Source organism: Pinus tabuliformis, chromosome 5_1, assembly GCF_031772625.1.
Source record: "Pinus tabuliformis cultivar Carrire ecotype Pingquan chromosome 5_1, CPIR1, whole genome shotgun sequence".
Taxonomy (NCBI): Eukaryota; Viridiplantae; Streptophyta; class Pinopsida; order Pinales; family Pinaceae; genus Pinus; species Pinus tabuliformis.
In genome coordinates, this window is record NC_142305.1 from 323,155,746 (window position 1) to 323,173,115 (window position 17,370).

A 17,370-nucleotide genomic window follows, 5' to 3' on the forward strand; every position below is an offset into this window, starting at 1 on the left:
GGAAAACAGGAGGAGTTCGTTCAGGTCCTCATTGTATCTCAGGACAATCTGGCACAATCTGCACTAATGCCAGAAGCTATGGAAACTAGTGGTTATAAACGCACCCACACATCAGACACTTCAGATTTAGACAAGGACAATGCAGGGCCTGGTCTAAGCAACCAACTTGCACTTGTCTCTTCTTCACCATCCCAAGAGGAATGACGCAAGGTGGGAAAAAAGAAAGGGAGAAAAGCCTAGGCTTTCCTCCCCATTTGTACATTAGTTCGCTTTCATTTATATATGTTTCAGGCTATCATCAGTCATGGACTTGATGGTGTTATGGATCTTTGCAAATGTAACATGTGATTTTATTTTCACTAATAAAATTACGCCTTTTTCCTTGGAAAAAAATGAATAGTTTAGCAAATAAATTTTGATTAAAGATTTAATAAAAAAGTAAAATTATATAGAATAACTAAATTAATACCTTATCAATATTTAAAATAAACTTACTTATACTAATAAAGAATGACTAAAATCGTTTTTAGCCTAAACAATAAAAATGTTAGGACCAACTAAAAATAAAAAATAATAGAATAAATAAATAAAATATTTATTTATGAAAAAATTATATTTTTATCTTTGAATAACTACACAAATGACCTGCTAGAAAAAGGTAAAGAGATTAAAATTAAAATCTACTCTAATATTCAAATATAGATAAGAGAAATAAAATTTACCACTTAAAGTGAAAAATCAATAACAATACTAATGAATAAAAATAAGAAAGGAGATAAAGAAAACCTAGAAAAATAAATAAAAATTAAAACTAGGAGGAAAAGGCAAGGACCCAACACCTACTAACCTTCCAACCATCCTCACAGTTGAGATTCCAAGGCATGTTTTCAATTTCTATAACTTCCCTGAACTTACGGTGATGGTAATGATCAATTTTAGCAAGAAGTCAAGTGTTCTCAATGCAGATATGATGTTTATTATTTTCCGCATGTTCATCCAAAGCTAAAGAACGTGTCCTCCCATGTTTTATGTTTGTCGGATATTCATGAATCCATTGATTTATGGATCGGTCAGTCTCACAAATATAGGGAGTACCACATGAAGAGGGGATGAGATAAACACATTTCAAATTCTTGGGGTCCACATGGTCCTTCATCGACCTTAGGGAGCTCTTAATGGTATTAAGGGGCCTAAAGGCCGAAGAGACTTTATGCTTCCTCAGAATCCTAGAAATCTTATCCGTGGTCCCTTGGATAAATGGAAAATGCAGCCCTAAGGACTTATCCTTGGGATATTTCTTAACCTTCAGATCCTTTTCACCTCTATGGAAGACTCTAAGACATTGATCCTTAATGTAACCATTACGGATAAAAACATTCAAGAGGTGGGTTCTTTCATCATCGAGGTGCTTTTCATCAGCGACTCTTAATTCCCTAGTGGCTTGGGTGTTGGGAACACCTAGTTTTTGGGCGGGGAAATGATGGGATTTAGCATTAAGATATTACTCTATGTGAGTTTTCTTTTGAAAGACTTGATGGGAGAAAGAACAATTCTCTTCTTTAGAAATAAGGACGTAAAAAAAAGGCAGGCAACCATTGATCTCACATTCCATAGTGAACTTAATGGAACTCGATTGATTGTTAAGATGTTGAAAAAAGAGGTCCAACCTTTCTTGACCATGGGGCCAAATGACACAAGTGTCATCCATGAATATCTTCCACAGTTTTGGTTGGAATAAAGCAGATGGAAACGCCTTTGATTCAAAAGCTTCCATAACAAAATTCGCCACAACAGGGGAAAGGGGGGAACCCATGGAAACACCACATGTTTGTTCATAAAATCCCCCTTCGAATTTGAAGAACGTGGACGTAAGATAAATTTCAACTAAGATTATTGTATCAAGATCAGTAAAGCACCTAACGATGTCGATGGCCTCGTTAATGGAGATATTAGTGTAGAGCAAGACCACATCAAAACTAACAAGCTTATCATTAGAACCAGTTCTTATATCCTTTAATTCATTGACAAAATAGGCATAATATTTGACGAACGAATCCGTACAACCAACAAGGGGTTTATTTTAAACTTAAATTATTTTATAATTTAATATTTTTAACATTCACCTTTTTCTAGTCAATTACAATTAATTTATTTTATTATCTAGTCAAACTAGTCGTTATACTATAACGGTCTAAATATTTTCTCTCATCATCGCTATTTAATATGGTGCTATGATCTGACTTTGCATCTTGTCCTGATGATGAATTCAATGGATAGTTCGAAATGCATCGACAAAAAACTTTTATGTGATTACTACCGAAAAATATCATAACATTTATTTCTAATTTAAATAATATAAATCATTGTAATAAATGGTAAATAAAACTATTTAAATTTAAATTTATTTTATATTATTATTAAAGTTATTTTCTTTAAAATTTTATAAAATAATTATAATATAGATTTATAATTTAAAAGTTTAAAATAATTAGAAAATCATATTACATACATTTAAAGGTATGCATGCAAAAGGCGAAAAAGAAATTCAAGTTTCTAACATGGCCAATCAACACAATATACATTAGAAGATGAATGGAAGGTAATATTTGTAACATTGAAAACAAACAACTTCAATGGAATAGAGGGTTTGTAAATATTTTTGCGACTTAGATATATAATTTTTCCAACCAATGTTGATTAATAACCAATGTTGATTAATATGATGTTATGTTATATTTTAAATGTATAATATTTAATTTAAGATTATTTGAATGTAAATTTTAAGCTCCTCACATCACTTTATTTTAAACGATTTTGGCATATTTGAGTTATTTCCATTAATTTAATGCCATAATTTAACTGAGTTTCTGTTGTGATAACCCTGGATATATCTATGGTTAAAACGCAGTTACCCTCAATTAATCATAACAGCATTCAAGTTAACATGGGGATTTTATGAGTTCTTTAGATTCTAATTACCGAGTTCTGCATTACACAATGCACTATATCGATGTTGTGGATATGAAATAGAAGAAAAGCACTATATAGACGTTGTCGATATGAAATACAGGAAAAACATATTCATTGGTACAGTTATGCACTATGTCAGCTAAAGGCATATAAAATGAAAATGGCCTCCCTCCTCTTAGTGAATACAAAATTTAAAAAAAAAAAAAAAACACATATTCAGAAATACCCAGTTTGTGTACCATCGTGATTAGGAAACTCGTTTCTCGTTCGCATGACCCTGCAACACATAAATATCAACACATAGATACCAAAAAAACTTTTGTAATAATTTATATGTTTTCTCTAATTTTTTCCTTTAAGTATTTTTTTTTGTAATAATGAGAAAAATTATTACAATTCAATTGTCAAACTAGCAGTGAAGATGATCATCACTAGTTTCTAGCCTCGAATGTTAGTTGAATCACCACCCTTATTCAAGAAAACCCATTGGAATAACTGATTGGTGATCCTTAAAGAGACAACATATATTTTTACCAGATACCTTTGGATCTTACTTTAACAATCAAGTTTTATTAATTTGTTTTAATATATAAAATTATTTAGTTTATATCCAATATAAATATATTATAATTGTGTTTGAACATTTCACATTTGCTTTGTTTTTTTTGTTTGTCCAAGTAGCCTTGTTAGTCACGAGGATGAGGTGACTCATGATGTTAAACCACCCATGGCTGAAAGTGTGAACAAAGAGGCTCAAATTTATTTTTTATACATTTTTAAATTTATATATTTATTGAGCTGAAAGGATCATTCTACAGCCTAGTGTGAAAGCCATATGTAAGTATGTTCGTGTTCAATTTGGAGTTGACACGTGTCCCTCTTAAAACAAAAATAAAATATTCTCTAAATAGATAAACAATGTAGGCTACAATTAAAAAGGAAAAAGAATGGTATGCATGTTTAATTAGCTTTCCATATACCCTAATATAATTTCATGTAAAGAAATTAGTTGTCCATATGAAGTAATATAATTTCATCTAAAATAATTAGAAGTAATGAGAATATATAGGTAAGATGTTCAAACCTTATACTTCTAAAAAATATTTTAACACTTGATTTATATATAGAAAAAACATGTTAAAAGAAAATATTTTAATGTTATATAGAATAAAATATGCAAGGTGGGTTATCAATAAAATATTTTAATATAAATTAATATTGATGCGTACTTAAAAATGTGTTAATAAAAACAAATCATTTTATTGTAGCTTATAAAATGGCTCAATGAACATGTTTTGTAATTTCTATGGTATTTAATGAAAATTACACATTATTTTTGCACTCTAAAATAAGTTTTCACCTCAAGAAATTTGATCCCTCTAGGCTCATGTTAAATTGGTGCTTAAGATGGATCTATACTCGAAATACATTTTCTACATCTATATAGAAAAAACTACCGCTGCCACTACATCTTTTGTTTCTAAAAAAATATATAATCCTAACAAAATATAGTGAGTCCAAATTTCTTTAAACCTCCCTCATTATTTTTTCGGTTATTTCAATCTCAATTCAGAACTGCAAAATTGTACATACTTGACTAATGGCTAGATAGTTCAATAGCTTAATTCACTAACTCAATTCCTTCCTTGTATTTAAATTTTAGAGGTTGATTAACACTTTTCCTTTTTCCAATTTCACTTTTTTGAGAAATAAAATTGGTGAAAAATCTAAATTCTTATTTTGGTAATTTAAAATTATTTTAAATTTCAACTTCTTAAGATATTTAAAAATATGTTTTTATAATTAATTTTTTTTTAAATAAAATAAAATGAACTACAACGCATATAACTTTTATTAATTTTTAGAAAGAAACTATTCACTTATAAATTTGATAAAAATAAATAATATTCCATTTTTAAAATTTTATTTTTAATTAAATTAAAAACTATGATAAAAATAAATAATATTCAATTTTTAAAATTTTATTTTTTTAATTAAATTAAAAATTATGTTATCACTATATGATTTGTTCTTTGTGTTTGATAATTTAAATAAAAATAAAAAATTATATTGATATTTAAGAATTCTATTTTATATATAATTACAATTTTGTTGAATTGAGGCTTCTATGATTCATATCAAGTTGATGAGAAAAAGTATTTCGGTGTAAATCACATGATAGTACATTTGTCGAGGCTTTTCGAACCAATGAGTGTGGTTCATTGTCAGGACAGGTATGATAGTACATTTGTCGAGGCTTTTAGAACCAATGAGTGTGGTTCATCGTTAGGACAAGTTGAAGAATCATATCATGGCTACAGATTAAATAGGAAGAGTAGATCTTCCAATGGCTAGGTTTGACTGAAAAACGGCTATATAAGATCAGATTGGATAAACGGCTAAAAATTGACCAAGAAACAGATAGAAATCGTTAAATCATACACAATTACAGAAACACAATCATATTGTGCACAAATGGTGTATGTGTAAACACACTCACACACAATTACATTCAGATTAGTCTTTTAAATAGAGTTTCTGAGATCCGACTTATTCCTAAATTAGATAGAGGTTGAGAGAATTTCTCAACCATCACAAACCAACTTCTTAAATATGGAATGTAAGCATTAACTCCAACATCCCCCTTTAATGATTACATTACATAACAAAATAATCAAGCTTATCAGTAGATGCTCCATCAAGTTGCCTCATAACCCTAGGAAAGGTGTAGTTGGCAAGTTGGATTCCCGAGTTCCCTTCCTCAACTCCCAAATCAAGGACCTCCCGAAGTCAATTACTGGACAGCATCCCAATCTGTCGCATAACCTCATTAGGAAACCACTTCCATGTCTACCACTAATGAGGGATCCTTCCTTAGATCCGCAACTGCCATACTATCTGGACAACCATCCATATTGAGCCTTACTGCTACTTGATCTTTAAGTACTGGCATCAGACACATAGTTGAACTGCTGGTTATTTTTAAAAGAGTTTAATAGGTTCACTCTCTTCATTGAATTCATCATCGGAATTCAATTGGTATTCATCTGTGGTTATATTTGCTGATTCTTTCCCTTTTAACACATCACTAGCACGACTTCTGCAATTCCACGCTGTATGCCCAATTTTCCTGCAATAGTAGCATTCAATGTCACCTTTGTTTGCATTTTTCTTTCTCATCCTTGACTTTGTCCACAAGGCATTTTCTACATGAGAGTTCTCTTCGGCATCCTCTGGTTTCAGTCGCTTTTCCTCCCCGAGAAGTGCTGCAATTGTCTCTTGCAATGTTTGTGTAGACATTTGACTCAAAGTGAAAACAACATTACTATAACTTGAAGGAAGACTATTTAATAATATAGCTTTAACATCTTCATCCTCCACCTTAGTCCCAGCTTCACTTAATTGTCTTAAAAGAGACATTAAATTATTTATATGACTAGACATAGATGTCTCCTCATTCATTTTCAGACTAAATAATTGCAGCTTTATGGAAAATTTTGCATTTGTAGATTTTACACCAAACAATTGAGCCAAATGTTCCCATATTTCCTTTGATGTTTTAGTAAGATCTACATGATGTAATTGCGAATCAGAAAGAGCAAGTCCAATAATAGACTTAGCTTTGTCATCTCTATTTTTCCATTCAAGTAACTCTTTGGCCTCTGTAGGTGCTCCTTCTGAACCATTCACTATTCCCCACAAGTTTTTATTCATTAATTGCAGTTGTATTTTTACTTTCCACGAGGGAAAATTCAAACCACTGAATTTGTCTAACACCATAAACTCCATGATAAAAGAGAAGACAAAATAAAATACCTTTTCTAAAATGGCGAGAAAAATCCTGTTTGAGGAACAAAAAATGATCTTACAGGCTTGGGAAAAAACTGTGCGTTCCTCACCTCAATTTCTTACACCAATAATAGCTGATTGCCTTTCGATCGGGTTCAATTATAACTGGGCATTTGGTGTTGAACATTGGCTACAAGCTGCACTTCATTCATAAACTCTCGATTTTCCCTGTCCAGATCTTACAGACAACTTCTTCACTGCTATTTCCTTGGGCTGGCAGAATCTAAAATTATAACACTCAGAACCGGCGGCGCCCGTCAAAATCTATATTTATATTTCTCTACTGTATTATTAATGTCTGAGTATGTAAACATGTATACAAACTAAAATAACCAGTCTTACTATACTCGGTCACGATAACGATGAGGCACAATGTACACCCGTCATCAAAGGCAGGATTAGTTTCGCGCATGAGTACAGATCCATCGATGTTGTAGGACTTGCTGTGCGCTGAATCTCTTGGTGACGTCTTTTCAGAGCATCCGGCGTATCAAGTCCTTAGCGGAGTGAGATATCGAGAACCACCGATCAGTTGGGAACAGAAGGCGCCCACGCAGGATTGCCTGGGTAAAATGGCAGACTTCAAGCTCTGATACCAAGATAGAAATCGTTAAATCATACACAATTACAGAAACACAATCATATTATGCACAAATGGTGTATGTGTAAACACACTCACACACGATTACATTCAGATTACTCTTTTAAATAGAGTTTCTGAGATCCAACTTATTCCTAAATTAGATAGAGAGGTTGAGAGAATTTCTCAACCATCACAAACCAACTTCTTAAATATGGAATGTAAGCATTAACTCCAACAGAAACAACTAGATTTGACTATTCAAAATTGTATAACAAATAATATTTTAATACCCAGATAAGAGTTAACAACCCTAGGGAATATTTATAAGAAAATTGATTGAAACGTATAAAGTTAATAATCGAAAAGATTAGATATTACCTAAACTAATAATAATTAATATTATATTATTCTTATAATAATGTTATATTATTAATCTTATTATTAATGGCATGTGTAACTAATTAGTATAAATTTAATAGTGAGGTTATTTAATGGGAATAAGTATTATATCTAGGGATATTAGTAAATAGTAAGGATTTAGTAATAACTAACGTATTATTAATTATTGTTATATTATATATACTAGATCATTTGGAATAGTCAAGAAAATGGAATATTTATATTAATATTTAACATATATTATTAGTAATATTAACTAAAATAATATTAGTTATTATTATATTCTAGTTATAGTATTATTCTAATTATTAATGGTTAGGGTAACTAACAGTTCCAGGAAAATTAGTGATAGTAAAGATTTAATGTAATAATATTATAGTGTTATAATATCATTATTATTAAAGGAAGGGTAACTCATTAATATGAATTTATTGGTAAAGTTGTCTAAATATTATATGTTAGATAATTTAATCTATTTAGATAGTTATGAAAAGAACTAAATAAAAAGAAATCAAGGGAGATTTCCTAAGAGGATCATGTGATTTATGCCAAAATACTTTTTCTCATAAAATTACAATTTTATTTAAAATTATATTAATTAAAATAAAAATATTCAATAATTACAATGAAAATTAAAAATATAATATATTATAAAAAATTGTGTTCCTAAACATATTTTATAATCAATTTTATATTAAGAAAAAAAACAATTTTTAAAATTATAAATTTTAATGATATAAAACCACCAAAATCTTAATACCCAACCCCCTCTCTCTCTCTCTCTCTCTCTCTCTAGATATATATATATATATATATATATATATATATATATATATATATATATAATGATACTCCATTTACAAAAGCATCATTTAAATACATAGTTACACGGGTACCGCTCCGAGGCATTGGAGAGCACGTATCGGAAGCTCCTCGTTCTTGGGAGCTTGGGAGCTGGTCGGAAATGCTCCAAAATGGTCGGGAGCTTCAACAGGTACTTTGGAGCTTTTCAGGAGCTTCACTGCAACTGATTTTGACGTTTTGGGAGTTTCACTGCAATGAATAAGTGCAAACTTAGGTGTATTTGACGTTGCAAGCTTGGGTGCTACTTAAAGTGATGGAACTATGCAAAGGGAAGGGTATGTCGCTGGGTATAGATTTGGATATGGGTCTGGAACTAAGAGAACAATTGTTTATGGAAATCACTTCTATCCAAATGAAGATGAGGTGTCTGATGTTTTATATCCAATGGCAGATGGATATAAAAGAATTTAGGAAGATTGTTGGCCATTGGCAAAACCATCATTATCGCCTCCCTGAATGGACAATTTTTAATTTAATTTTCATATTTATTTAAGTATAAAATATATATTAACTTGGAAATTTATAATTTTATTATATAAACTTTTTTTTAAATAATATTGGATTTAAACTCTATTGTTTTAATTTTTTTAAATTACTATTAATATATTTTTTATTTGTTTTTATCTCTATTATAATTAGATGTAATATATATAATATTGGTAAGGTTACATCAAGGGTGAAGAATTGAACCAATGACTTAACATACAGATTTGCATGAAATCACCTAATAATCCAACAATAACAATTCTTTTTCTGGTTTGGGAGTTCTGCATGTTTCTTTGCTCAGAAGGAATTTGATTGAGAAATTGTTGATGGATTAATATTTTGATTTTTTTTGGCAATATTTCAAAGTTCAATCTTTTACATGTTTCTTTACAAGATGGAATTTGATTGGAAGTTTTGGATGGAAATAAATAAATTATTTTATTTTTTATTTAATATATATTAATTTGTAATATATTATATTATTTTTGTTCCCAACTTGACTTTTCAAGATGTAAATTTAGATAATACTTCTCACCGTGCCGGATACTGATTCTCGCGTATCAGAAGTACCGAAAACTTGTGCAACATAGTTTAAATATAAGATATTTTTCCTCGTACCAAATTTCAAAATAGTATATTTACGCCGTAAGGTGTTTCCCTCTGAAATGAACTCCCCAAACTGCTGTCGTGTCAAAATATGTGTCATTTGATTTTGTTGTTAGACGATTGGGTAATCATTAGCCATTGATTTGAATTGAGCAATGCCAGGCGCGACGGTCCATACGAACCATCAACCGTCTTAACATCCAGATGTGACGTATCAAGCGAGACCTTTCAAGTTTCAAGTAGCAGGTGGTGTTTTAGTGGCATGCATTTCCTTCAAAACAGAAGCCGCGTTGGCCAGTGTGTTGTATGAACTCCCTCCCTCTGCCATTGCAAACCGGGCCTTCCCCATCAATTTTGCCATCGCCTTCTTCATTTCCATTCCCCCCTCTCCTTCAATTAATTCCCTCGCCGCTCTTTCCACTTCCTCTCTCTTCACCAATCCATCTGCTCCCTTCTACGCTTCAATGCCCCCCTTCATCTCCTTCACGAGAAGGAAGGCATTCATTCTCTGTTCAGCGAAGAGAGGCCAAGTGATCATCGACACTCCATGTAAGATGCTTTCGATCGTTGAATTCCAACCGCAATGAGAAAGGAAACCACCTGTGGATGGATGAGAGAGGACAACAATCTGAGGCACCCATGAATCCACCACAAATCCACGGTCCTGGGTTCGAGTCTCGAAACCCTCAGGTAGAACCTCCCTCATGTCTGCTTCGGCAGTCATCGTGGATTCAGTTGGAGGAGGAGGCTCCTTATGCAACACCCAAAGGAACCGCTGCCCGCATGCTTCTAGCCCCAAAGGTAGTTCCCGAATCTGACTCTACGACAGGGTGCCGCAGCTCCCGAAAGAAACAAACAGAATTGACGAGGCGGGCTAGCGGTCTAGCCATTTGAGGCAGCCCTCCTTCTCAAACTTCTCTTCAGATTCTGATAGAGGTGAAGCTATTAGCGGCCCAATAGGATAAATGGAAGGGGTCATTTCAATAGCGCTTAGAACCTTTCCTTCCTTGAGAGCTTTTATTTGTTCTGGTTCCATTTCTTGGCATGTATTTATCAGAATTCCACGAGCTTCGTGAAGCCGAAGGGAATGTTGAATGAACCAGTTGAATGAAATATCAGATCTGTCTAGAAGAGGGTCTGGAAAATCTATTCCGGGAATCGGCGGAAGGCCCGGCACTTCGATCGGGAAATCCACATCTTTGAAGGAAATTTCAATGTTGTGGACAAGTGTTGGAAGGTAGAGCATGATGCAGAGGAGAGAAGCCCCAGAAGTGGAGAATATGTAGCAAGGTATTTCTAGTTTGGAGGCGACATCCAACATGGGTGTACCGAAAAAATCGATTATGAAAGCGCAGACAGGAAACGAAAAGGATGTGAGAGCATCTTGCACTAATATTTTAGCTTTCTCCAATAGTAAGGGCATGCGTACAAAAATGTTCATCTCAGCATGATCCCCTTCGATCTGAACATCAGGGAGCTCTATGAAGCGGATCATGTCCCCTGACGAAGACGACAGGGTGTGGTGAGGAGAGTCGTCTGTTGGGTGTGGAGCCTGATTATCTTCTATATTCAAAGGTATCGCCACATTGGACCCCAGTTCGAAATGGGGGCGGCAACGCCACCCATAAAATATTTGCTGCAGGGGGGGTCCAGGGGGGGGCCGGCTGCGACCTTTGGGAGCCCCCCCCCTGGTGGGGGGTTTTGGGGGCAGCGCCCCTGAAGCTAAAAACAGCTATAAAATTGCCTTGTAAAAGTATAGTAATTTCTAGTCAATCTGGGCCGTTCATTAGGCGGATGATCTGACGGTAGAACTTGTGTTTAGTTTAGGGTTTTTTTCCCTAGAAGGCAACCCCTCTGTTTGTATGAGGGCATTGTATTTGAGGCTGTGTAATAGATGTGTATTAAGTGAGTGGGAAATAGAGAGGTGAGACTATGAGAGAAAACAGAGGATATTACAGCGGATCTGCTGTAGGTTGTGTCTCTTCATTTTGCTGGATAATAGAAAGGAAGGACTGGCTGTTTGGGGTGGAAATAGCCCAAACTGGGTGAACCACGTATATCTGTGTCTCTCTTGTTTTATGCGTTTATATTTCTACAATATTTCATGTGTTCCATTGCTCCATAATATATAATTTCTAACAACTGGTATTAGAGCCAAAGATCTATTTGGCTGATAAACTTGCAGGAAAGAAGGGTTCCTAGTTCGAGTGGGAGCAATGGCGGAAGATGGTAAGTTTAGGGTTGAGAAATTTAACGGCCAAAACTTCTTGCTGTGGAAGATGCAGATGGAAGATTATATGTATCTGAAAGATCTATACCTACAATTGGGCGGAAAATCAAAGATGCCGACAGGTATGACAGACGGAGAATGGAACCTTCTCGATAGAAAGGCACTCGGAACAATATGGTTGTGCCTTGCTTCATCAGTCGCCTTCAACATTTCGAAGGAGACCACTATAGAGGGTTTGATTCAGGCGTTGTCAAAAATATATGAAAAACCCTCAACCTCAAACAAGGTATTTCTTATGAAACAGTTATTTAATATGAAGATGTCGGAAGGTGGATCTGTTGCAGACCATTTAAATGATTTTAATACAGTTACAAGTCAGTTAAGTTCTGTAGGGGTAAACTTTGATGATGAAGTTAGAGCTCTGTTATTCTTGTGCTCATTACCAGAAAGTTGGAATGGTTTGGTAATTGCCATTACTAACTCCGTTTCTGGATCTAGTACTTTAAAGTTTGATGATGTTGTCAGTGCTATCCTTAGTGAGGAAATGCGACGGAAAAGCTCCAGTGAGACATCGGGAAATGCTGTGAGTGTAGAGTCTAGAGGAAGAAAAATGGAAAGAGGAAAGAGCTCAGGATATCGCAGTAAATCAAGGAAAGGCAGATCCAAGTCTAGATCGGGGATAGTGTGCTGGAAATGTGGAAAGAAAGGACACCTAAAGAAAGACTGTATATCTCGGAAGGGAAAAGGAGGAGATGCACAACAAGAAAACAATCATGAAGCAAATGTGACAGGTGAGGTGCTACAAGATGCTTTGATTCTTTCTTTTGAAAATATTACTGATTCCTGGGTGGTAGATTCAGGGGCTTCATTCCATGCCACACCTGATAAAAAATACTTTCATGACTATGTTCAAGGAGATTTTGGACAAGTTCATCTGGGTGATGATAAACCCTGTAAAATCATTGGAATGGGTAAGGTTCTTGTAAAACAACAGAATGGAAACCAATGGCTATTAAAGGAGGTAAGGCATGTTCCAGATCTAAAGAAAAATATGATTTCAACAGGGCAGTTAGGCGGTGAAGGTTGTGTGACAACTTTCACAGATAAAGCTTGGAAGGTCACCAAAGGAGACTTGGTAATAGCAAAAGGCGAAAAGGTTGGTACATTGTATTTATGCAATGGTATTTCTAACTCTGTTAATGCTTTAACTTCCAAAGGAGCAGATGTAGGATTATGGCATCATAGGCTCGGACACATGAGTGAAAAGGGGATGAAGATTCTTCACTTAAGGAATTTGTTGCTGGGTTTGAAGAATGTTGATTTGGACTTCTATGAGAATTGCATTTATGGAAAACAGAAGAGAGTTAGATTTCTCAGAGTTGGGAAAGAAAAGAAGAGCGAAAAACTAGAGCTTGTGCATACAGATGTATGGGGACCTGCTCAGGTATCATCTCTTGGTGGCTCTCGTTATTATGTTACTTTTATTGATGATGAAACTAGAAAAACTTGGATTTATTGTATTAAGAATAATCTGATGTATTTGATACTTTCAAGAAATGGAAAGCTTTGGTTGAGATTGAGACAGGAAAGAAATTGAAGTGTCTTAGATCAGAAAATGGAGGTGAATATTGCAGCAAAGAGTTTGATAGGTACTGTTCAGAGCATGGAATTCGTAGAGAGAAGACAGTTCCAAGAACACCACAAGAAAATGGTGTGTTAGAAAGGATGAACAGAACAATCATGGAGCGTGCAAGGTGCATGAGATTGCAAGCAGGATTGCCTTTACAGTTTTGGGTAGATGTTGTAGATACTGCTGCTTATCTAATAAATAGAGGGCCTTCAAGTACCTTGGATGGTGGTGTTCCAGAGGAAGCATGGACAGGTAAAAAGGTAAACTACTCTATTTTAAAGCCTTTTGGTTGTGAGGCCTTTGTCCATATTGATAAAGAAAATAGAACAAAGCTTGAGGTAAAGTCAAAGAAATGTACCTTTATTGGATATGGTGTTAATTATTTTGGTTATCGCTTATATGATTATGAAAATCACAAAATCATTAGGAGTAGAGATGTAATATTCAATGAAAAGGTCTTGTATAAGAATCAGTTGCAGGAAAAGAAACAGGAAAATGAAAACAAGGAATACGCAGTTCTTGATGAAATCACTGAAAAGGTAAAGGTGCCTGAAAATAATAATAATCAAAAACCACAACAACAACAACCATCACAACAACAACAGGCACCCCAAACACCTGAAAGTGGTGTTAGAAGATCTACCAGGATAAGTAGACCCCCTGAGCGATACTATCCTTCATTATATTATTTATTTTTGACTGATTCCGGTGAACCCGAATGTTATGAAGAAGCAATGTAGGTTGAAAGCAAGCAGAAGTGGGATGTAGCCATGGAAGAAGAGATGGAATCCTTAATGCATAACCAGACTTGGGATTTAGTCAGGTTGCCTGCAGGAGAAACTACATTGAAGAATAAATGGGTTTACACGCTGAAGGAAGAAGATGGAGGAAAACAGAGGTACAAAGCTAGACTTGTGGTGAAGGGGTTTGCACAGAAGAAAGGTATTGATTTGGTTGAAATATTTTCTCCTGTTGTTAAAATGACTTCAATCAGAACTATTTTAAGTCTTGTAGCAGCTGAAGATTTGCATCTTGAGCAATTAGATGTAAAGACAACCTTTCTCCATGGGGATTTGGAGAAAGAGATATATATGCAGTAGCCACAAGGATATGAGGTGAAAGGGAAGGAGAAACTAGTGTGTAGGTTGAAGAAGAGCTTGTATGGCTTAAAACAGGCTCCAAGGCAGTGGTATCTAAAATTTGACAAGTTTATGTCTGAACAAGGTTATACTAGATGTCACTCTGATCATTGTGTTTATTTGAAAAAGCAAAATGATGGCAGCTATATTATATTGTTATTGTATGTAGATGACATGCTTGTTGCAGGATCTAACATGCAGGAAATAAATGTGCTCAAAAGAAAATTGGCAAATTCATTTGCAATGAAGGATTTGGGAGCTGCAAAACAAATCCTTGGTATGAGAATAACTAGAGACAGGAAAAATTGTAAATTAACATTGTCTCAGAATGAGTACATACAAAAGGTGTTGAAAAGATTTAACATGCACAATGCAAAACCAGTTAGTACACATTTTGCTATCCATTTCAAACTTAGCAAGGAAATGTGCCTAAAGACCCAAGAAGACATGGATTATATTTCTAAAGTTCCATATGCATCAGCAGTTGGAAGCTTAATGTATGCAATGGTCTGCACAAGGCCTGATATTGCACATGCAGTGGGAGTTGTAAGCAGGTACATGAACAATCCAGGAAAGGAACATTGGATGGCAGTGAAATGGATTCTCAGATATTTGGAAGGTACCACAAATCAAGCATTATGCTTTGGTGGTTCAAACATTTCCCTACAAGGATATGTTGATGCAGATATGGCAGGTGACAGAGATAATAGGAGGAGCACTACATGATATGTATTTACTGTTGGAGGAACAGCTGTCAGTTGGGTTTCAAAAATCCAAAGTGTTGTTGCACTTTCAACAACAGAAGCAGAGTATGTTGCTGCTACAGAGGCTAGTAAAGAAATGATTTGGTTACAAAGGTTTATGGGTGAATTGGGTAAGGAGCATGATAAGGGCATGTTATATAGTGATAGCCAAAGTGCCATTCATCTTGCAAAGAACTCAACATTTCATTCCAGGACTAAACACATACAACTCAAGTACCATTTCATACGACCAGTGTTGGAAGATGGAGAGTTGAAGCTGGAAAAGATACACACTAGCCAGAATCCTGCAGATATGCTAACAAAAGTTGTAACCAGGGAGAAACTGAGAATATGCTCAGTTTCAATTGGTCTTCAAGGATGACGATGAAGATGAGAAATAGTCAGGTCCAAAGAGGAGTCATTGTCCAACATATGGAGCAGCGGTGGAGTTGCTACAATCAGTCTCCAAGTGGGAGATTGTTGGGTGTGGAGCCTGATTATCTTCTATATTCAAAGGTATCGCCACATTGGACCCCAGCTCGAAATGGGGGTGGCAACGCCACCCGTAAAATATTCGCTGCAGGGGGGTCCAAGGGGGGGGCGGCTGCGACCTTTGGGAGCCCCCCCCTGGCGGGGGGTTTCGGGGACAACGTCCCCGAAGCTAAAAACAACTATAAAATTGCCTTGTAAAAGTATAGTAATTTCTAGTCAATCTGGGCCATTCATTAGGCGGATGATATGACGATAGAACTTGTGTTTAGTTTAGGGTTTTTTGCCCTAGAAGGTGTTGGCATTATGATACATATGTTGTACTTGATGGCAACCCACTCATCTCAGATGATAAATTATAGTGCAGCAAAGTTCACGCACTTTCATGAAGATAAAAGTTTCTTTCATGAAGATAAAAGTTTCCTTCATGTAGAGAAAAGTTCACGCACTTATATGCAGAGAAAAGTTTATTTCATGTAGAGAAAAGTTCACGCACTTTTATGCAGAGAAAAGTTTATTTCATGTAGAGAAAAATTTCATGCACTTTCATGCAGAGAAAAGTTCCTTTCATGAAGAGAAAATTTCACGCACTTTCATGGTTGGATCATGGTATTAGTCTGACAGTTTTTGATCCTATGGTTTTGGTCCATGGTATTGCATCAAAAACTGTTGATCTCACGCACTTTCATGGTTGGTTCATGGTATTAGTCCTATAGTTTTTGATCCTATGGTTTTGGCTCGTGGTATTGCATCCAAAAGTGTTGATCTCACGCACTTTCATGGTTGGTTCATGGTATTAGTCCAACAGTTTTTTGATCCTATGGTTTTGGACCGTGGTATTGTGGAAGGCCTAAGACTATAAAAGAGGAAGGAGATCATTTGGAAAAGTATCATCGAATGAATTGAATATCTAATAAGTGCTAGATTTGAAATATTTGTGATTGGGTTATGGTGCAGATCTAGATCTGAATCAAGGAGGAACCTTAGCGCATAAAGAAGGATAAGTTCTTTTGATGGGTCATAATCTTTATGCTTGAATAATAGTATCTTTGCATGATTTTGATCTGTTATATGAGGCGCATGCTTGATCTATAAATCTGACAATCTGGGTTAATTAGTGTCTGAATATTTGAAAGAAGGAATTATCCTTTATAGATCTGCACGCAGGTTTCAGGTTGTTGAAGTAGCGTACATCTTTAAATTATGATCTAGCTACCTCTGTCTATTGCTGCAGTATCCTGGGTTCAGAATTTGGTGTGTGGTTACTGTTACTATGTTCTGGGTACAGCTGTCAGAGAAGTGTTTACTTGATTCAGTGCTAATTGGGAAAGGAGATTGTTTGATGCGGATATACTTGATGATTGATTGATGTTCATGGATTC

At 34.9% G+C, this 17,370-nt stretch overlaps 1 protein-coding gene across 1 annotated transcript; it reads right to left on the minus strand.

The window, feature by feature from the left end:
• Positions 1-10,631: 10,631 nt before the first annotated feature.
• On the minus strand, positions 10,632-11,252 carry LOC149164659 (UDP-glycosyltransferase 72B1-like). The gene has a single exon (XM_089429566.1). The coding sequence runs from the start codon at positions 11,250-11,252 to the stop codon at positions 10,632-10,634; it is 621 nt and encodes a 206-aa protein (XP_089285692.1).
• Between the last annotated feature and the right edge of the window lie 6,118 nt (positions 11,253-17,370).

Excerpts from the sequence above, each read along its gene's own strand:
- LOC149164659 (XM_089429566.1), bottom strand. The coding sequence starts at position 11,252 with ATGATCCGCTTCATAGAGCTCCCTGATGTTCAGATCGAAGGGGATCAT.